Raw genomic sequence first — 23817 nt, 5'->3', positions numbered from 1 at the left:
GAGGATCCACACTAGAGCAGGTTTATCCTGAAGGACTGCAGACTGTGGAGGTCCCATGCTAGAGCAGGTAAATGTGTGAGAAAGAAGGAATGGCAGGGAGGAATTGTTAAAACTAACCAAACTCCCCATACCCCATCTGTGCACTGAGAGCAGGGAAGAGGTAGAAGAATTGGGAAAGGAGTGAAGTTGAGCCTTCAGTTTCAAAGGGAGTCAGAGGAATGTGTTTCAGGTTTTTTCTTTGTTTCTCGCCATCAAACTCTATTTTAACTGGCAAGAAACTATTTTCTGTGATAGTAAATGATTACTTGATCTTCATGCCTCTACCTTAACCTGTGAGCTTTTTCATCCTATTTTCTCCTCCAGTTTTGTTGAGGAGAGAAAGTGAGAGAGTCTGGCCCAACACTTTACACAAGCAGGGTCATCTAAAGCCAGCTGCTGAGGACCATGACCAGAGAGCTTTTGAATATCTGCCTCCAAGGAGGGAGACTCCACAACCTCCCTTGGCAACCTTTGCCAATGCTCTGTGACTCTCACAGTAAAATAGTGTTTCCTGATGTTCTGAGGGACATACATTTGTTCTCATTCCTGTATCCTGAACCACAAAACCCTCTTAAAACAGTTAAAATTGGGTGAAGGTGTAAGTAATTTACAAGTTAAAAAATCATTAAGAGATAAAAAGTTTTTCCAAGTTACACTTTTTAAAATTCTGCATGGCTTGAGAGGGAAAAAAAGAGCTGTCTATTAAAGTCAGTGCAGAAATGCATCCAAAATCCCACAGCTCCATGCTGTACAACCTCCTATAATCTGCTGTTCCATTTCAAGCGTTCTTTTCAGAAGTCAACCTTCCTATGGTGCAAGGGATGACATTTCACGAGCTACAGTTCTAGTACATCCCTCAATACATACTCAGCATGTTATTAATTGCCATCCTTCTCCTCCTAGGCCACTCACAACAGGCTTTGGAAATCCCAGGGTTTTTTTCTTACAGTATACTTTTTTAAGCAGATCCACCAGTCATGTTGACATTGCTGTATGGAAGACACTGAGTCATGAGGTTGGGACAGGAATTGAAACGCTGTTCTGGGATGACTTATCCACCAAGTCTAAAAGAGAAGAACCACCCTCCTTGGCAGTGAAGCTGCTGTGCCCTCACAAAAATGAGGTATATTGAGCACCTAATCAAAGCACAGGTCATTAACAGAAGGAAACACAGCTACATGCCATAAGGTTCACTCCAGCCCTAAGATATAAAATGTCATGAAACAGAACTGAACACCAGAAAAAAAAGTCGTTTTAAAATACTGGTTCTTGGCAAAGATCAACAGATCTTAGAAAAACCCCCAAACCATACGTGGTCTTTAGGCCAGTTTTTGTTTTCTTTAATCCAGAATGGTTTTCTGATCCTGTTCACACCCCTGCACCCAGTTACATGAACATAACAGACTAACACATCACAGAACTGTGACATGAGCACACACATATTAATTCACAGTGAGTTTAGGCTGGAAGTTAAAGAATATTTCAAAGTGATTCTCACCACACTAAGAGGACCTGGAAAGAAGAGAGAGAGAAAGAGAAAATCCTAAGCAATTTTAATATGGAGCTTGTTCCATAGCAAGCTGCCTCTGGTATTAACACAAAAGTTAACTACATCAAACTCACAATACCATTTTCTTTTTAAACAAGGTGCTAAAGCCAAAAAGGAGTAAAGCATCTAGGGATACACATGTGAAAAAGTTCCCTGCTCTGCAATTTAATTTTTTCAAACTTCAGCATCTACCAGGCCTTGATCTAGACTCAATATGAAGCTGTTCAACCTATAGCCATTAACAAGACCAAATACATGCAGGAATGCTGAAATACCTACCAACATTACCATAAGGCAACCTGAATATTCCTCCTATGAAGCAGATAGTTTTCAAAACCATGAAAAAGAATTCAAATTATGACATTTTGATGGCTCTTGAAATTAAATTGTTCTGTCATATTTACACAAAATCCGCCTAATTTTGTCTTTTTCTGTTTTGTTATTAAAGCAAACCATGGGGGAGAAAAGGTTATTTCTTGCCACGTTCTCAAAATCAAATCTACTTTTCCATCACAGAAGCCACGGGAAAAATGTCACAATTAAATGGTTCATAAATATAACACTAAAATTACTATTTCAGTCAATGTAATTGAACAGAAATTAAAATGTAGTTTTTAATTGCATATTACAACTTAAATGGTAGCACTTAGCACAAAGTGTTAACTCATTTATTTTTTAATTGTTAGCTGCTTCGAGGCAATTGTTTTAATGCAGAAAAAAGTGAGAAGCTCTTCAGTAAATTTGATTGTAGGACACTCAGGCATGCAGATCAAATAAAACACATGTTGAATAAGTAATTAGTTTTGGCCTGTGATACATTAATGTGGAGATAAATTCCCAAAGAAATGAAATACACATTTTCTGTTTAATTCTCTCTCAAAACACCACTGTCTGGATTTTCAAATGCAGTTTGAAAATTATTTCAGTTTGACAGAGAATATCAAGTTGCAAATCTTCTGGAGTACATAGGTCAACAAAATCTTCATGAAAAGAATTTTCTAACTTCCATGAACTTCAATGAATTGAGTGTGAGGGTAAAGAGTCCTCAACAGACTGCAGGTGGCAACTTTTTTGATGATTACTTGATATGTTAAAAATCTTTGTTCATGCTGTTAAATTCACTTGAGAAGATGAGCACAAAGGCATGCAGATAAAGTAAAGCATATGATTAGTTGTTATTAGTAAGGATTGGTTTTCCCTCCAAAGTTATTATTTGTCTCATTAAATACTCAGCAAGTGTCAAATATTTAACAGCATTGAGCTGTTATATATTGGTCTGCATACTCTTCTTTAAACTACCTCAGTATAACATGGCATGTTCTAGGTATTTTGAAAAGTCATATACACTAAACCATCCTCCATCTCACAGACTGTATCATACAGAACAAGACATTACTACTTGCTGTACTCTTCTGTTCTCTCTCCAGCTTTTCTTTCTTGCTTCCTAGCACATTTTATCATAAGATAAAAATCTTATCTCAGTAACTTTTGAATTTGTTTGGTTTGGTTTTTTTTACCTTGGTCTCTTGCTGGCAACCTGTTTCTCCTACCCTCATTCACCTTAAACCACTTATCCAAAATAAGTGACAGCAGGTTGTCCCTTGCCTTCCTTTGTAATGTACTTTCAATTGTCTCAATCATAAGTATTTCAGCACCACAGTTAATATCTAAATAACATTCTTCCTTCCACATCAAACACAACTACATTCTTTCACTAGCAAAGCTATCATTCTCTGTCAGGAATCAGTTGCTCCCTAGAACAACCTGAATATTCTGATCTCTTACTGTTAAACTCCAATGCAGGAGGTATTCTGCAATCCCAAAATGCACAAACATCACACAATTACAGAGCAATTCTCTCCACCAGTGCCATTCAAATATTTCTTCTATACTAAGTATGGCTCATCAAGTTAGGTCTATTAGCATGTTAAACCCTAAAGGAAAAATTCAGCACTTTTCTCCAAAAGGACAAGATGTCCAAAGATGGCAAAATTCTACTATATAGAATAGCAAAACTTGAAACACAAGTTCTCTTTGGTACAGGACAAAAATCGAGAATGGTATCTTGCCTACAACCTAACATGTTTCAACATGGCTCAAGGCTGCTGTGAAGTTTAGCTATCAAGAGAGGAAAAAAGGAAAGAAGAAAAAATAAATCCACTGTCTCATCAGAATATACCTGCAGGAATCACAAACACTACACATTTAGGACCCTAAAGAGGTTACTTGGAACATGTCATAAATACAACCCAATAAACTCAATTTTCACTTCTATTTTCCAATAGAACAAATGGTCAAGTAATAACAAAAGGGGGTGAGGGGAGATCAGAATGCAAATCTCTGATGGCAGCCTTAAAATTGCACTTCAAAAAGAAACCCAAATATCAAAGTTGTTAATTATCGTGAAATAGTACATGTGTAACTAAAAATAAAGGCAACATTACTGAAATTGCTTAACATATAATCATTGAATCTCCCTGTCAATTTCCCAAACATAACCACAAAGTCTGGGCTAATTAACAGTCAAAGTTAGCTTTTGCTTTTCTCACATGCACAGCTTTTTCGTCCCATATTTTGCACCACTTGTAAATGTACCATTAATGGCAGCCTCGCTCTTCCTGCATGCCCTCTCCCATGACTGAGCAAGTCTTCCAAACAAAGACAATTAAAAACAAAGTCCAAAGCATCAAAATACCGATGGTACTGGTAAACATCCTGTCAACATCAGCACAGTTAGAAAAACCTCAAACACACACACACACGCTAGAAGTTACTATCTTACTACCTAGATTGTTGACTGTTTCTTTACAGAGCTGTAATGATCCCATTTCCAATGTGAATTGTAAGTTATTACCTAGTATATGGTAAAAATTGAAGTATTGTGTTTTCTGTATTTGTATGTTTTAACAAAATGATGAATTCAGGCACGTTGTTTATCTCCTGATTAAAAAGAGAACACCAGTGCGAGAACTTTGGATGGTCAGAAGCCTGATGTTCCCTAAAGAGGTGTATGTAAAAAATCTGATGCTATACACCACCATCACCAATATGACAAGCCAATCTCACCTGCAACATACTATTTCTCACATTGTGCCATCACTAAGAGTGCTCTCCTCTTTTGCGTGTTTGGATAAGTAACATAGTAGCATTTTATAATGAATGGTTCGCTAAATAATTTGCATCACAATAAGGTGCACTTATGTGGTGATTTGGTCCTGTCTGGATTCCAGGTGCCTACTGAAGCTGCTCTATCAGTCCCTTCTTCAGCTGGACAGAGAAGAGAAAATATAACAAAAGGTTTGTGTGTCAAGACAAGGACATCACTCAGCAATTACCATCACCAGCAAAATGGACTCTCCTTCTTCTACAGGGGGACTCCTCCTCATACTCTTCCCCTGCTCCAGTGGGGTTCCTCCCATGGGAGACAGTGCTCCATGAGCTACTGCAGCATGAGTCTTTCCCATGAGGTGCGGTCTGTCAGGAAATAACTGCTCCACGGAGGCACAAGTATTGACAGCAAATTTATTCTAGCACAGGCTCCTCTCTCCATGGGCTGCCAGGAGCCTGCTCCAGTGCAGGCTTCTCACAGGGTCACAGCTTTCTTCAGGCATTCATCTGCTGTAGTGTGGGTGAAGCAGAGATCCACATCCATGGGCTGCAGAGGCAGGGCCTGCCTCACCAGGGGCTGCACCAGGGGAATATCGGCTGTGGCACCTGAAACACAACCTGCCCCTCCTCCTTCACTGACATTGGTGCCTGCAGAGTTGTTGCTCTCACATATTGTCTCTCCTTTCTCTGGCTGCAATTGCAGAGGTTTCCCCCTTGCCTCCTTAAATATGTTACCAGAGAGGTGGTACCACCATTGCTGAGGGGCTTGGTCTTGGCCAGTAGTGGGTTTGTCTTGGAGCCATCTGGCATTGGCTCCATCAGACACAGGGGAAGCTTCTGGCAGCTTCTCACAGAAACCACCCCTGTAGCCTCCCTGCTACCAAAACCTTGCCACATAAACCCAGCACAACTTCAATTTAACCCCTACTTGTTTAAATGAAATGCAATTGCATTCTCAAATGGGCCGAACTGAAGGTCTGAAGACTAAAGGTGATCTTATCAAGCCTGCATCCTGCCTGTTAAAAACTACACAGAAAATACCTAATAACTACATTAAGAGTCTCTCAAAATTCCTAAGTGGCAAAATGCTTATATCAGTAGTATTAAATCATTCCTTGGCAAGGCAGGATTACATATTTATCTTTACTGGGAAAAGAAAAGTCAAATGTATCTCACAATGTTCAGTTTATTTTTAGCTGCTGGACCTTACCCTACATTATAATTTCTTGGAAATTTCTATAAATAAATTGACCAAGACTCACTATAGTGGAAGAAAAGGAAAGCAGCAGCACTGTACATTGTGAAAGAAATGTAGATATTGAATCTAACCAGATTTAAATTGGTTTGTCTGCAAAATAATATATAGAAACATCAATATTTATTTACATTTATAAATTAAAACTAGATTTATTTGGAGCCAACTTAATTCTTCAATTTAATGACAGCTAAATTTATACCAAAAATAACCCAAAGTATTTTGCAACTGTCTGCACTTCTCAAATTTATGTTGAAACACTGAAAAGAGCAGCAGTGAATTGCAACTACAGCAGCCAGTGCCATAAACTGCAAATTCTTTCTGCTCCCTAAGTTGTAGATCCTGTGAAAATCCCATTTCAGGGATATGCATCATCCCTGCCTTTCATTTATTGGTAAAATTCTGAGAATATACTGTGTCAATGCTGGACTGCACTCTCTCCCTTCTGTTGGATGGACAGGAGAACATGGGGCAAGGTCGTAGTGATTAACCAGCTTTCATACCTTCCTTCAGCTTCTACTCCTTAGATGTGCAACTAGAATCCCTTTCTTCTGTTTCTCTGCTCTTCCTTTTGCAGTTGAGACAGGAGTGACGTTGTTTTGTGAGGTGACAAGGAGGGAGCATTGCCAAGGAAGATCAGGATTTCCACTACCTCCTGGTCCCAACTGGGCTAAATTGGAGCTGCCTCACCAGATGTTTTTCTACATCTGTCCCAGGCTGAGAGGAAGGACTCAAGACTTGAGGTAAATTAAGAAGTCTAATCCAAGTTCCAAAAGTTAATATAACTGAAGCTATATAGCCCTAGTTTGGACTCAGGCAGGTGTCTAAACTGAGGCTGTAGTGCTGCCTGATGCAGACACAGTTGCATTTTGAAAATTCTGTGTTTGTCCACGCAGATTAACACTTTGTACAATTAACTTGAGCTCTTGAGTAGTTTCCAACTGACAGACCCAAAAAAATGAGGACTACATATGGAAAACATAGCTGTAAAACTAGTCAGATTGAATGACAGGAAGTCACAGCAATCACTTCTTCTGGAATACAGATTCAGTTGAAAAACAACTGAAAGCTAGAACTTGCCACCACAGCATCTATAGCATGGTATTGAAAGCTGTGTATTACTCTTCTTGTCCGTGCAAAATATGCACCTATGCAACTATATTTAATTAGATAGAAAGTTTAAAAATTCAATCAAGATCAGGAAATATCAGGCACTTGTCAACTGTATGCCCTTAATTCTATACATATGAATAGCTGAGGTTTCTTTAAACTGGTGTATAAGCATTTATACAACATTTTGTTATTATCTTTAGGAAATGTACTTAGGGAAATACGTATTTTCTCTGCTTGTTTCCCTTGCAATCTACACTGAATTTTGGTTGTGCTGTGAAACACACTGTTTCCAAAAAACTTTTCCCCTGGCTCTCATATCAATAATTTCTCTATATCACTTAGATGCTTTTTAATATTCTCCTTAAGGGCTCATAGCATGACTTTCCTGCTTGCATAGATTACAACATCTCTCCACTCGAACTAGTTCTAGCCAGCCTGAGCATGGCAAATCTGAGAGCAGAGCATTACTGAATTATGCATTTTATAAATACACCATTACTTTATATAAATAAAAGAATAAAGAAAGTTTCCAATGCTTTGTTAACCTATCCAACCTAGCTAATTGGTCAAAGAGAGAAAGGCAGAAAAAGAAATACATAAATTCCACATTCTTACACAGCAATTCTTCAGTTAGTGTTTATCCACAGTCTTTATATTTTCCTGACCTATTTTAGGCAAAACTTCTTAGTTCTTACTTCTGACATTTGGCCCAGTCACAACAATTATTTTCTCTGAATCCATTGCTACAACTTATTTTCTTCACTTTGTATTTACAAATACAATTTGTTGTTCTTTGATAACATTGAAAACACCAACCTGAGATGTTAGCTAAAGAATGTATCGTTATTATCCTATAACTATTTTACCTTCAGAAAAGCTGAGGCTTAAAAACATTGCATGCTTAATATGGCAGATGAAATTAGATTTCTGACCCCAATGATTTCATATTCACAGCTCAAAAGCAGAGAAGTCTTAGTCTAGATTTAAAGATGTGGGTCATTGTCTCCAAGGAAAACTTAATAATTAATTTTTTTGTTAAAAAAATCACATTTAGTCTCTCCTGAAAGATATTCCATAGAGGCTTAAATAAATATTTAAGATAAAAGACTGAAAAGAAGGTCATTGTCTACATTTAAGGAAAGATGATTCTGTGAGTACACAAATCTACTCTAAACCAATAAAAAACACGCCAGTTGTCTAGAACTTGACCCACTAATTTGCTAGAAATAGTGTGCTCTGGTTCAATTTTCACATAAACAAAAAGATTACAAGCCTCTATAAACCCCACAGAAACATTGGCTGTTAAGTATGATATTTGAAAAATTCCAAGTTTTTTCTAGTTTTGTTCATTATGTTAAGTGACATGACAGCTAGCAAGGTGGAAGAGAGAGAGGAAAAGAATCACTAACACGTATGTGTGGGACAAAAAATATTACACAAACCTTTTGGAACAGCCAAGGAGTCTGTCTACTGTTTTGGTAAAGCATATTTTGCTCCCTACTTTGCACATGCAGTATGTAACAAAAGGGTGCCTTCTCCACATTGTCCCACCTGCCATCAGCAATGTTTTATCAATATCATTCTGCTACACAGAAGAAATATGTACACATTGTTCTGTAAGTCTTCACTGATCTCAGGCAAGAGCTTGAGTATATTATACAGGTAGACTTAAACATCTCTTTTTAACAGTATGTGTATAGGAGAAAGTAGCATTTTCATTAACACTAATAACTGTAATGTAAATATGATAACTGTAGGTGTTATCTGTAAGACAAACTGTACAGTTATTCGAAAATGCAAACTCCAATATTCTACTTGGGCTGAATTCACCACTTTGCAGTGACACAAAGCATAATGAACCACAGAAAAGCCTGGAGTCTTCTAACAATCTTTCTGACTTAACACTTTCAGTACTACTCTAATGCAGATTTTTGCGTGGTTTGTTTTGTTCTTTTTTAATTAAGTATCTTTTTGGTAACACTACGTTGCAGAAGAGCTTGGTAATAGAAGACTGAGATTTACACCTCAGGGTTACTAAATTCAATATGGGCCAGATCAATAGTGACTCAAAGTCATCACAATTTGATGAGAGTTTGGAGCTTAGGTTAAAATGTATTAAGAGCTTAGACTAGCTCCTAGTGAATAGCTTCATAACTGACACTAACACATATGGTCGCTGGCAGTCGCAATATAGAGCCTGAAATTCAATGGGCACAGAGAGTGATTTACTTTCTTGAGGTATAGCAAACTCTGTGTCAAAGTACACTAGCCAGATACCATTAGGAACCTCACATTGGTAGTTGCTTACTTGTACCTGTCCCAGGAATAAGAGAGACATATAATACACACATTGAAGAGACTGTATTTATTTCACTGGTTAGAAAAAGAAAACTGTTTCAAAATTAGATGATCTCAGGTAGCATACTAAAACAAAATAACCCTGCCCCTCCAAGGCCAATTTATTAAAACAGCTGGTTTACACAGCACTTTAATCCTGCTAAGATACAAACCGCTTGCTTAAGGAATTAACATTTTTTTAAAGCCTGGAAACTGTATTCAGGTAATCTGTCATATGACATCCAATGAGAACAAGCACCATGTTATTTGCTACTAAAGAAGAAGCATACTCAGATTTCAAAGCAGCACAGATGTGGGAAGATTCAAGGCAGAAGAGAGCAGGTGGCAGGCTAGCTGGCAATTATGAAATGTGCAAGACTATAAAATGACTAAGATTTAATTGTCAAAACTACACTTTTTAAACTAACAAAATAATAATTTAGCATTTGTATAGCCTTCCAATGTTATAAAGCAGAGAGATCTCCTCTGTACATTTAAAGTTAGTTTATATTGTTCCACAGCCAGCTTTCAAATAAAACATTCATGATTAAAAAGCTCACTCAGTTATCAATATTGCATCCACGAAACACAGTGCTTTGATGACTCAGGCTGGGAAAAACACAGAAGAGTTCAGAACAAGATGACCACAGGCTATAGTTCAACAACTGGAAAAAAATGGTAACTACTCTATTTCCAGCATCTCCCAATCGATTGTGCAAATGTTTATGTATACTTTTGTTTCATGGTATTTCTAATAATCCTAATTAAAGGGTAAAAAGTAAAGTGAAGCATATGCAGGAAATCCAGGTTATCTAAGCTTGTAAAGCTCTGTGCACAAAAATAGTTTTTACTGCTCTTGCTTTAGTAAAACCAAGCCAGGTGCTCTTGCAATATCAAAACTACCCAAATGTCAAGAAGTGCTGCAGGATAACACAAAAAACTAAAAATAATGAGAAACATGATTTTCTATCCATACATCTGGTCCAGCTGGAAGGGATCAGGCACTGACTCTCTCCACCTTTATCTCCCCTTTACAGAGCAAGCAAATATCAAAAAGTCAGAAGTATTCACCCCTTGTTGAGGTAGAACTTGGAACTCTACCTTCAGAGATGAATGAGTCAAATAGTAATATGGAACAAAGAGGAGATTCCAGCTGGGAGAAAATGATGAATCTGTAAACCAAAAAGAATTATAATCCTGGTCACACTGAAGACAACGATAAATCTCCCACTGATTTCTCATGGGCCAAGATTTTTATGCAACAACAACATTATTCAGATAAACAATAAACTCTCATGAAAATAACGTGTGTTACAAATCATGTAAAATCAAATCAGAACAAAGAATATGAAAGAAAGCCTACTGGGAGAGAAATTACTTGGCAATGATTCATCAATAGAATGATTCCAGAAACAATAAATACATATATCCTTGCATGAATATTTGTAGAAAGGACAGAATGAGATTAGATGTAACAAAACATGTCCTCTAATAAGTTGCTCATTCCTCTTCCAGCTCCACATATTAGGTTGCCTAATAGGAAAGTGTGGTGGTGTAGCCCTGACTGGGTGCCAGGTGCCCACCAAATCAGTCTATCACTCCCCCTCCTAATCTGGACAGGGGAGAGAAAAATATAACCAGAGGTTTGTGAGTCGCGATAAGGACAGGGAGATCAATAGGAATTGGTGTCAGGGGCAAAACAGACTCAACTTGGGGAGAAAAAAGTTTGATTTCTTAATAAACTATCAGAGCAGGGCGATGAGAAATAAAATCAAATCTTAAAACACCTCCCCCCACCCCTCCCTCCTCCCAGGACTCTCCTTCCTTCCCCCTCAGCAGCGCAGCGGATGGTGGTTGTGGTCAGTTCATTACAGATGGACTTTGCCGCTGCATCTTCTCAGGGGGAGGCCTCCTCACACTTCCCACTGCTACACTGTGGGGTCTCTCCCATAGAAGACGGTCCTTCATGAATTTCTCCAGCGCGGGTCCTTCCCATGGGCTACAATTCTTCACAGACTGCTCCAGCATGGGGCCTGCCACGAGGGCAGCTCCTCACACCCTGACCCCCCAGCACGGGTCACCCACCAGGAGAACAGTCCTTCAGGTACCAACTGCTCCAGCCCGAGTCCCTCACAGGATCACAAGTCCTGACAGCAAACCCGCTCTGGCGTGGGCTCCTCTCTCCCCACGGGCTACCAGGTTCTGCCAGGAACTTTCTCCAGGGTGAGCTTGCCATGGAGTCACAGCCTCCTGCAGGCATCCACTCGCTCTGGCATGGGCTCTTGCACGGGTTGTGAGTGGGTCACTGCTCTCCAGTGGCCTCCATGGACTGCAGGGGCACAGCTGCCTCACCGTGGTCCTCACCACAGGTCACAGGAGAGTCTTTCTTTCAAGGCCTAAGCATCCTCCTTGCCCTCCTTCTCCACTGACCTTGGTTTCTGAAGAGATGTTCTCACACTCTCACTCCCTGTTGCTGATGTAGTTTGCACAGCAACTTCTTCCTCTTCTCCAATACGTTATTCACAGAGGTGTTACCTCAGTCACAAATTGGCCAGGCCTGGGTCATCTGCAGGATCCATCTTAGAATTGGCCCTGTCAGATACAGGGGAAGCTTCTGGCACATCTTTGTTTAAAGAAGCCACCCCCCACTACCAAAACCTGGCCCAGGCAAAACCACTACACCTGAAAGTAAAGAATAAAATGGCTACAAAGTAATGCAATAGTGGCTTAACAACATGTGCAGGCCACAAAATAATGCAACCTAGAAGAGGCCTACGGTAACATTTCCTCTAAATCTCCTTTAATTCCTAACAAACACTCACAGAAATTCTCCAGGCAATTTTTGGTGACAGATAAAGAAAAAAAAATCAGAAGCTTGACCTAAGTAAATTAAATTTATCTCAACAACCTGAAGGAAGGCCTAACCTGAGAGTAAAAATACTCAGTGACAAAATAATTTTGGAAATAAACTTGCTTGCTTTGCAGAGCTGTGTTACCAGCATGAGAATGAGCTTTCAGTAATTCTCAGCTTCGGAGTCATACGCAGTTTGCATTAACAGTGTAAACAGTGCTATATGAATATGCAATTTAGTGCTAAGCAAGTATATGATTTCATATATGGAAAAAAATAATGCCTCAAGGGTCTCATCAGTTAATTTCCATGCTCTAAAATACAACTGAGTCTGCTTACACTGTTTTCAAAAGATGGAGTTTAGGAGCTGAATAGATAGTCAAAGAAAGCTTTCAAAAATGGTCTAAGTAACATACCCTAGTTACGTGCCTACCCCTACATGTGTTCTCAAATCTGAATTTAAACATTCTGGTTGCAAATTAAATTAAATATTTCTTTATTTCTGAATTTATTAAAGGTAGTAAGTAATAACAAATTATTATAATTTTACTTTAGGAGCCTGGAATGGACTGGAAAAACAATGCATCCAGTTATTCCTCAACAGCTTCCCCCTTCTGGTCTAAAATTGCATCTTTTTATTGCTGATATAGTCTTCCTGTTGATTTTTCTTTCTGAAAAGTGCAATGATCAAAACTATATAAGAAGTCCTAAAGGTGGATGGATCACTGCTGGAGAGCAATGCAGAAATATTATCTCTCAGCTCTGTTATACTGAATATTATCTGAATATCTTCCAATAGCTCACTTTCTTTTGGTATTCTGTTCTAAGTAGAGAGTAACGACATGACAAGTCCCTTGTGGACGTAAACTTAGTGTATTCTCAAACTAATACAGAATAATAATTTCCACACTATGTTTTCAGACAGCCATGTGACCTTGAGGGGCTGGGGGAGGGTTGGGAAAGGATAAATCAGAAAACACTCCTCTTTCTACATTTCTTGATAGACCATTTTACCTTGCCTAAGAAAGAAGTTGTTTCCTTCTCTATAGCATGCTCCTTATCTGTTTCAATACTTAAACCCTACGGAAACAGTAATTAACAGTACATTAATAGTTTCCATATCATGTTCAGACACCAGACAGAAAACCCCCTAATGTTTCTAAGCAACTATCAATAAAAATTAGTAGACCCATCCAAAACACACACAGGTACTCCAAATTGCATTTTGTATTATTTTCCATGTACTTTTACACTGCTGCTAATAGTTAGAGGTCACTTACTAGAGTGGCAGTTGCATATATCTTTTTCTTTCTTAAAAAGGATAAAGTCTACTCTACTAAAAGATCTCTAATGGTCCCTTACAACTCCTACCATTGTGTGGTTCTGTGATTTTGTGAAATTAATTCTGGGGTAAGGACTAGTCTACAAAGATTTCTAAATTTGAGATTAAAACTTTACCTCCCTATTAGAGTTGGTAATTCTCACTTCCAAGCAATTTTCATTAACCTTTACTGTTATGATCACCTTCAATAAACACTGAAGCAAATTTTTCATTTTCTTCCAAAATTATCTCCAGATCATGATTAATCTTAATTCCAGCCTCTCTGCCCAACTCCTCTTGATCTGTTTCTTTACATCAACATTTATCATAGGATCATAGAATGGTAGGAGTTGGAAGAGACCTTTAGAGATCATCTAGTCCAACCCTCCTAGGTTCACCTAGATCAGGTTGCATAGGAACGTGTCCAGGCAGGTCTTGAAGATCTCCAAGGAAGGAGACCCCACACCCTCCCTGGGCAGCCTGTGCCAGGGCTCCCTCACCTCAACAGTGAAATGGTTTGTTCTTATGTTTAAATGCAACTTTTTGTGTTCCAGCTTCATCCCATTACCTCTTGTCCTGTCACTAGATACAACAGAAAAAAGTGATGCCCCAACCTCCTGACATCCACCATTTAGATATTTGTAAATATTAAAGAGATCCCCATTTATCCTTTTCTTCTGTTCAATTACTATTGAGTCAGTAACATATACTCTCCACTTCTTGGTACCATTTACAAATCTATTTCTCTCCACTACTGTATTAAATGTCAATGTTACATTATGGTAACATATCAGCTGCCAAGGAAAGGAAGCACATCTCATCATAGTTTGCTCAGGCCAGGCACTTTATCCAGACCTGCATATTGCCTGCTAGTCCCTAAAATGTTAACGTCATTTGCAACAGTCTGTTCATAAAATAAACTCATTGATTGAAGTGATGAAATGTAATACTTAACCCTCCAGGTATAAGCATAGAAATCTAAGTTACTAATCTTTTAATAACAGTTCTTTGATATATTTTAATTTCTGCAACTCCTGTTTCTGAAAGGATGTACTTACAACTTGTTTCCTTAACAGTGTCTCTGAAGACACAACTTCTATGTACTCTGTGCAAGAGGTAAAAATTAGAGATGGAACAGGCCCAGTCTTAGTTCCTTAATTTGCATGGAAATCCAAAGAAAGGCACAATGTCCATCAGAGGGGAAGGTGAACTTAGGGATCCGGATAGCCAAGCACGCAATAGCCCAAATTACTATAAACAAACATACATCTTTAATCATTGACCCACACAATATGGTAAGCAAAGTTGGTTCAGTGAGATGCAACTAACAGAAATCCAATCCACAGGCACTTCTTCAGTTAAGATAAACAAAGCAACAACTGTAGATACTCTCTTTCTGCTCCCAGGCAACTCATCTAGAGAATTAAGTACCTTACTTTCCCAAAATGCTTTAGAATATAAATCCCTTGGACAGAAGTCAAAAGCTAAGCATATCTGCATAACAGATTTGTTACAGAAATATAAAGGTAAACAATATAGATGCAGTAAATACTACAAAAAGACAAAAGTAACAGCAAGAAAAAATTGACAACTGGGAAGTCAAGAAGCTGAAGAATCCAGAAGCAGCTGATGATTAAAGAGGTTATGCAAAATTCAAATTATTTTAGTTTTTAAAAAAATTAAATCTGGCTAAAAATGGGAGGGAGTATTTTCCACAGGCCTGAAAACAACTAATGTGTAAGCAAATACTGGACATGTTCCTATGTGACCTGATCTAGGTGAACCTGCTTCTGCAGGGGGGTTGGACTAGATGGTCTCTAAAGGTCCCTTCCAACCCCTACCATTCTATGATTCTATGAAACACACAGCTCAGAAGAATCAAACTAATGACAGCAGGAACTTCTTTCACTATTTTAATGCTGAAGTCGAGTTGCCCTAACGCCGGTCCCAAACACACCAGTCTTCTCATCTCAAGTCTTCCCAGCAAGGCAGATGTTCAATTCAGGAGATCAATTTATAACATTTCTTCTGTCACCTGTGTATCTCAGTTCTAAGATGAAAACTATAAACTTTCAAACCAGGATGTTTTTAATACAATTTACCAGAAGATCATTACACTAACTGCCACTTACTTATAAGTAGAAAGAATCTTAACAATAGGCCTAAGTCGAATTGTTAGGACTTTTCCATGCCAGATGAAACGCACAAAACACATAAGCCATTACATAATCATGAGATACTACACCTGAATATTAAGAAGTGAAGGTTTCTTCTTTCTTTTCCCCGTGCTTCTGTTTTTTTTTAAATAGAGAAGAATCTATTCTAGCAAGCAACACGTTATTAACCACAATTAAGAGCAAGAATCAAACGTCATATAACTTGACAGCATTATGTTCTACTAATTTCTAGTGAACAAGAATACTATTTATATTAGAAACCATAGAGAGCTTTCATATATTTTAATCAATGACATCCTATTATACCAACATTTCCAGTATCATTACACAAATTACACTGAACATCAATATAATATTTTCCATTATGTCTCTGCCTAACAATTAATATTTCTATAGATTTCAACACTATACAAATAGTGTGGTGGTAGTAAACATATAATATTGCATTTTCTTAAGAAGCAAATGAATCAACATTTAAAGTATGTAAGAAATGGGAAGATTTGGAACATACCTTCTTTTTTTGTGCTCTGTTCCTGCCTTCCAACCAATCATCCATCTGTTCTTCAATCTCTTCAATTGAAGCTCCATGATCATATGATGGTATATATGCACTTGACTCCACAACTGTGTATACAGGGAATTCTGATTTTGATTTCTTGACTTTTGTTTTCTTCTCCTCTATACAAAAGAAAAAAAAGAAGAAAAAGTATTGCTACCAATACCACAGAGAAGCATAATTCAGAAGCAGGCTTAGCTCCTCAACTCTTACTGCTAGTATTAAAATTTCCACCAAGGAAGTGGCTTTAATTTCTTTCTCAAAAAGAGAATTCAGAGGTTTACATAATAGTTTTTCATGAAAAGTAGATATCAGTGCACCCACTCAGCCTCTCTTCTATCTGAACTATGCCTTAAAGGACCAAGTGTGAAGCCCCTCAAAAATCAGTTAGCTCGCTACTGCTACATCACCTGGCAATTGAGGTTAGTACAGGCAGAAGCATAGGAAGCAGTTAAAAGCCTTCTCACGTCCATCTGGCTTCAAAGAAACTGGCAAAGGTAGAAAGGTGAGTTTTAGACAATGTTATATTACTTCATGGTCAGCTGTGCTGAGCAAAAGCTCGAGTGAATAGATAGCTTTTCTGCTCTCAGACTTCTGTAACTACAAATAGCTCTGTTCTAGCACTTAAACATTGAGCAAGATTTAAATGTTGGACCTAGTTTCTCAAACTAATCACCATTTTGTGCTCAGTCTTCCAAATGGTATTAAATGAGAGCAACAAACTTAGGGATCAGAAAAGAGCGACAAAAACCCCAGCAACTGAAAACACACCTACTATAGAAGATGATTGCTACAGAAAGATTTAACATTGATTGAAAATTGACAGAACTTTAGGAAAGACAGGAGGATAATGATCAGAAAAAGACGTCTGAACATTCAGAAAGCATCCAGAAACCTCAGGTGTGCCAAGTGGGGCTCTTTGGTTTCCCCTCATTGTTTTAAAAATATGCTGTATTCACAATAATTGGATGCTCCTAAAGACACTGAAAGAGCTGATCTAACTTTAGCTGATCAGCTAAACTGAAAGAGCTCATCTAATTTCTGTCTGCAGCCAAAAGAGGAAAGTTCTAATCTGCATCCACTTTTACACTCTATGCTGAGTGCTGATGTGCTTCTCTCTCTTCTGTTTGTGCTTCCATAGTCATCCAGTCACTCAGCAAACCAATGCACTAATTTAGTAGAAAATTATTCCTTTACACTCAAGCAAGAACAAAAAAAATCCAAGTTGTTTAAAGGTGTTGGGCAAGGAAAAGGAGATCCACACTTCTTAGCAGCAGTGGGCCATTAGATCAGCCTATCTGCCTTTGCAATCATGCCCTAATAGTTTTCTGAGCATCAGAAGACAAATGTCTGTTTTTCATGACAACTTTCTTAAAACACGTCCTAAAGACACAGAAGGACTATTCCCTAAAAACCCTGATGCGCAATTCCTTTTCCTAACAGTGTATATGGAGGAACAGCAGAGTGAAAAGCCCCTACAGGCTAGACAAACTCCTAGGAACCAAATATTTAAGGAAACAATAAATGGAGCGAGATTGTCCATGGCACATTTCAGAAGGCCAAAAAGAACAGCAAATTTATACAGATGTTGAAAGCTAACTGAATGACTACTGGTCTTTCAAACTTTTGCATGTACATTTTTCAGAGACTCGTTTTTTGTGAAAAATCTTTAATTTTGGCAGTAATTGTGTCTTAATAAATGAAATAACAAGTAAAAACTTGTACTTCTAATAGAAATGCATAGTAAATATAATGAAATTACACACAAAACCCCAAATGTTAACTGGTATGTCTCTCATTGTTCAGAAGTTATTAAAGATAATAAAGATAATGAAGTTGCCATATGTAATAGCTTCTGGAGTGAAGGTTTGCAAGAATAAGTAACAATGGCTTCATCAGCTATTTCCTGCAAACACATATACTGGCAAAAAAAACCCCATCTAGGATGTTATCTTACATGACAATTTCTACTACTGTACTTCAGTCCTGCAGAATAATCAATCACACTGCATTTGTTCACTTGGAATTACTTCAAAGTGCAAACATAGCAAGAGAGTTGGATTTTCCTGCATCTGGAGCCACATTAGCTACATTTGCCAATTTCCCCTCTCAAAACATGCAAATAATTTTAAAAGTCTGAATGCATCTAATGTACATTTAAAAATGCAGAGCCCAGCCTGCAAATAGGCCATCTAGGCTCCCTCTGTAGTTTTAGAAGGAATTCTGTAACTATTTCCAGAAGATACTGCACCCCACTTTAAAACGAGGTATTAAAGACAACATCTAGGCTTTCTTCAGGCAGTTAAAAGTGATGGAGGAAGACCTAACATAGATTAGATATCCTGCTGTTTGCTATCAAAGGAACAAGAGATCTCATCTAGAGAAGATATCTGTACAACCTCAAATTGGCACTCACTCAACCAGAATTGAAAAACTTCTCTCTACTGTCTCTCATGCGTATATAAAGATGAAGGACTTCAGAGTATCCCTTGCACACCACAATGGCTGTCACATTGAATTAAAATACATAGAACTGAAGTCACGGTAGCTTTGACATGGGCTCCCAATAAACCATTGAGAATGGTTTCACCACAGCATTTTCAAAAGCTACTTTTTAGAACTGGAAAGCATATGAAAGTGCTTGAAAAGTATCATAAAGGACTTTAAAACAGGGGAAGTTCAGAAGTTACTGTACATCATTACCTCAAAAAATATGATGTCTCAATTTATGGCAGACAAGCATTGTTCTTTCAGGTGGAGATGAAGAAAACAAGAGAACACTGAAACAATTTCACCCAAACAACAGAAGTTCACAGCAGATACCTAGGAAAAAAATATCTTTCTCTCATGTTATCTTTTGTTATCAGCAATTCAACTGGCAACCCAAAAGGCACATTTGACCTCAACTGCTGCTTTCCCCTGAAGAGAATAAGAAACAGGTTTTCCAAACAGTAGATGATGCCTAGATAGATGAATCCTACATCTGTTAAAGTTTGACAGCCAGGCAGGAAGCTGGCACTGCTGCCACCACCACAACCTAAAGCAAGAGGCATTTGATGATGCTGACCACAGAGGCAACTGCAGCTGTGACTGAGCTTTGAAACAACAGTATTCTCGTAATACTCCATGTCATCCTCTAATGGTGGGAAGTTTAGACTACGTGACCATCCACTACAAAAGAATCATCCTTTAAAATGCAACTCTCCTCCCATCTCAAATATTGATGTGTATAAACTTAATTGAAATGCAGGAAAAACATGCAGGGAAAGATTTCAGAGGTTCCTCCCAGTTTTGTGACAGCCTGTTCGCTGTTCACCAGAGACCCAATCGGATCACTAAGCCCTGTAGGCACCAACATCCAGCAGGTCTTAACTATGCCCAGTGTTACTGGTGTAGTAGAGAGAAACAGTCTTGATGAAAGCAGAGCCTGACTTCAAGCTCAATAGGGTAAATCAATAGCTTACTCTCTACTGTTTTCTGGGAACATTATGTATTTTAATTGCCAAACTGCAGTGTAGTATTTTTTCTAGTTTAACTAGAAAAAAAAAAACAGGTCATGGCAGAAAGCGAGCGGATAATGCAAGACCATAAGCGTCATGGAAATGGTTTGGTATCTACTGCTTTAATGTAAAATGATCACTATTTTACATGACTTAATGACTTTTACTTTTCTAGTCCTCCTATGGAAGAAGAAAATATGTTTTATCATTTGCTGAATTCATATTGAAAAGATACTAATTTTCTAAGAGTATTTTCCACCTTTAGAACTATCAAGCTCTTTACCAGAAGATTACATTTGACTGTGTATTTATCAATTTGGATTAAAAAAAAAGATTTAATTTGTCCCCTACATTGAACAGCATATTAACATACCACAGAATCACAGAATCATAAGGGTTGGAAGATGATCTTTTGAGGTCCCTAAGTCCAGCCTTCCTGCCAGAGCAGGAACACCTAGAGTAGGTCACTTGGGAATTCATCCAGGTGGGTTTTGAATGTCTCCAGAGAAGGAGACTCCACAACCCATCTGGGCAACCTGTTCCAGCATCCTGTCGCCCTCACAGTGAGGAAATTTTTCCTTGTGTTTCTCTGGAACCTCTTACCTTCCAGCTTGCACCCACTGCCCCTTGTCCTATCATTGGACATCATTGAGAAGAACCTGGATCCATCCTCCTGACATCCACCTTTTACATATTTATAAACATTAATGAGGTCATCTCTTGGTCTTCTCTAAGCTAAAGAGCACCAGCTCCCTCAGCCCTTCATCATATGGGAGATGCTCCACTTCATCATCTTTGTGGCCCTGTGCTGAACTCTCCAGCAGCTCCCTGTCCTTCTTGAACTGAGGGGCCCAGAACGGGACGCGATATTCCAGATGTAGTCTCATGAGGGCAGAGTAGTGGGGGAGGAGAACCTCTCTTGACCTACTGCCCACAGCCCTTCTAATACACCCCAGGATGCCATTGGCCGCCTTGGCATGAGGGTACCCATTACTGAGGTGCCTAGACTTTAATAGTTAACACTTAGCTAACTCTCAAAGTACCATACTTTATGTTTCTAAAGGCCTCCCATACTATTCCTGTACTGGTTATACATTTCACTCATTTATGGTACCATGATCTGCTTTTTGAAGTTTGATTAATTACTTGCACATAATCAGATACTCTGACCTTCCTCACTGGTCCTTTGTCATGGTTTGACATGACAGCCTTTTCTGGTATGGGGGAAGGGGCTGCAAAGATGGCTCCTGCAAGAAGTTGCTCACAACTCTCCCCAGCTCAGAAAAGGCTCACTTCTGGGGCTGAGCCAATTAGACGCCTCCACGATCACTTTTTAAGAAGAAGCCGGAAGGGGAGGTGTCTTCCTCCATCTTCTTTCTTGCTTCTGCCCCTTCTTCTCTTCTTCTGGCTGGTGGTGGTTCAAGGAGTAGGAATGGTGAGAGAAACAACCATGCGGACTCCAAGGTCAGTGATGAAAGGGAGGAGGTGTGCTGTAGCAGAGACTCCCCTGCATTCTATGGAGAGAACTGGTGAAGCTGAGATTTATTTTCATTTCTTTAAAGACCCCACATCAGCGGGAGAGACTCATTTTGATAATGAGCCCGCATCAGGGGGAGAGACTCATTTTGCTAAAGCTGACCCCGGACCAGGGGCAGCGATTCACTTCATTGAAGGCCCTGAGCCAGGGACAGTGATTTTGGCCAGAGGAGGCCTTGTCCCGAAGGAGGGGCCCTTTATCACTATGGCCGGAGCAGGCCCTGTCCCGAGGAAGGGACCCAATATCCACAGCTGCAACTGTGGGGAGGAACCCACGACAAAGCAGCTCATTAAACTTAGGCCCAGAAGAGGCCTTGTCCCGAGAGAGGGACCTTGCAACTGCAGAAACTGCAACCGCGGTGAAGAATCCACGTCAGAGATATTCACCAAGGACTCTGTCCCGTGTGAGGGAACCTCTATCGGCAGAAGCCACAGCTGTTGGGAACAACCCACACCAGAGAAGTTTGTTAAGGACTGTGTTCCGGGGGAGGAACCCCGTGTTGGAGCAGGGGAAGAATGCCAGGAGTCATCCTCATCTGAGAAGACAGAAGCAGCAAAGCCCATCTGTGAGAGACTGACCACATCCCCCACTCCCTGCCCCCCTGAGCTGTTGCGGGGGGAGGAGGTAGAGATATCGGGAGCAGTGAGCTGGGCCCGGGAAGAAAGGAGGGATGGGGGAGGGAGATCTTAAAGTGCTGGCTGTAATTTTCTCATCATCCTACTCCCTTTTTGCTTTTATTCTGTTCTGTTTCTTGTAGAATAAACTTTCCTACTTTCCTCTCTAAGTTGAGTACTAGAGTCTGTTTTGCCCAGAACCATAATTGGCAGTGAGCCCTCCCTGCCCTTGTCTCAATCCACAACAATCTTGCTTATCTTTTTACTCCCATTTCGCTGGGTCCTCCACCATCTTAATGAGGGTAGGGGTGAATGGGAGCATCGAGCGAGAAACTGTCGTGGTGCTGTTGTGCTAGCTGGGCCAAACCACGACATCCTTCTACCTTGTTACTACATCAATTTTATCAGTGGCAGAATTAATAGTATCTGGCTAATGGTTATTTGCTTTAAGATGTATAAGCTGTCATTTTTAGAAGATAAGGAATCAGCTAGCACTTTCGATCAAGTGCCATGTAATAAAAGTGGTGCTTTTTCCATAACAATAAGTATCAGAGCTGTGATTTTAAAGTTTTCAGAAAAGCATATACTGATTTTACCTACTAGTTGATGTAAAGAATTCTGAGCCTTTTTTCACACATAAACAAAAAAAATCACTGCTTCACATAGAAAGAAACAAATCAAAATCATGCATTGAACTTCTGCAAAGGAAGTACGACACAAAGGTGGAACTTCCTCTCTTTGCAAAGCTTTCCAGTTTTAACTTTAGCATGAACAGGAAAAAATGGTAAAAAAGGACAGTGATGTCTTGAAAATCATAGAGAAAAAATGAACAGACTGACTGGTCTCTTATGCATTGACAAGTAAGAAATATGACCACAGCCAGAACATCTTTATGGCAAGTCAGTAGAATATTCCACTGAGATCTCCTTTTCCACATTGTTCACTTACCTATGTATTAAAATGTGTTTAAAATATGACAAAAAAAATCTCACTTGCACATACGGCAAAACAATTAGAATACAACAGACACAGAAGCCTGAGGAAAAAAATGTACTAAGGTTTTGATAGTCTATTGAAAAAAATGAGCAAACTATATTCAACATCAATGCAAATATGGGGTAAACACTCATAGGTTTAAACACATATACATTTCTTTACAATGAGATTATATGAATACATGACCAGTATTCATATAGTATTCTGCTGAACTGAGACCTAGAGGCTAGTTTATTTTTGAGCAAACCAACTGAAAACAGCAATGAATGCACCCTCAGCTATGAAAAACTTCTCATAAGCTGTAGATTTTTATGTCTTTCACCTTTTTCTCCGAGTTTCTACCCTTCACAAAACTTCCAATTCACCCAAAACGCTTCATACTCATAATATGAAAGGGTTAGAAATAAGCCTCCAATACTTGAGATGTAATTTACCTTTCAACAAACAGATAATGAAACATGCATGCCTCCTTCCAATGAGATTCATAATACTGTATGTTAGTGGAATGTTTTCCATGAATCCTGAAGGAAGTTTTGTAGGGAGAGGTGTGATATAGCCTAGTTGAAACAACTGGAAAAAGCACAGAAGCTCGCACATTCAAAATCATTTCAGCAGGTCTGCCAAAACAATTAGTGAAATGTATGATACTTAGTTTGCCATAATTAGGCTTCAGAGGTAACAATTAAGTGACCAGAACATTCACATGGAACAAAAAAGCATGCATGATATGAATTAATTTTCTCAGAACTTGCCTGGCAGCAAATCACTACTGAGCAAGGCATGCAAACACTGCATTTTGGCAGGGATTAATATGCAACACATTATTACAGATATTTGTTAATTATTTAGAAGTAAAGTCACCTG

General features: G+C 38.9%; 1 protein-coding gene across 2 annotated transcripts in view; it reads right to left on the bottom strand.

Moving 5' to 3' along the window:
* The window catches only part of DNAJC1 (DnaJ heat shock protein family (Hsp40) member C1), a 107815-nt gene that overhangs the window by 22137 nt on the left and 61861 nt on the right, over window positions 1-23817 (bottom strand). For both annotated transcript variants that reach the window (XM_061997154.1, XM_061997155.1), the window contains one exon: window positions 16262-16428. In XM_061997154.1, the coding sequence (XP_061853138.1) occupies window positions 16262-16428 (167 nt within the window). The remainder of the gene's footprint in view (window positions 1-16261; window positions 16429-23817) is intronic.

Source organism: Colius striatus, chromosome 5, assembly GCF_028858725.1.
Source record: "Colius striatus isolate bColStr4 chromosome 5, bColStr4.1.hap1, whole genome shotgun sequence".
Taxonomy (NCBI): Eukaryota; Metazoa; Chordata; class Aves; order Coliiformes; family Coliidae; genus Colius; species Colius striatus.
Note: the sequence above shows the minus strand (reverse complement) of the source record. Positions and strands in the feature narration are given on the sequence as shown.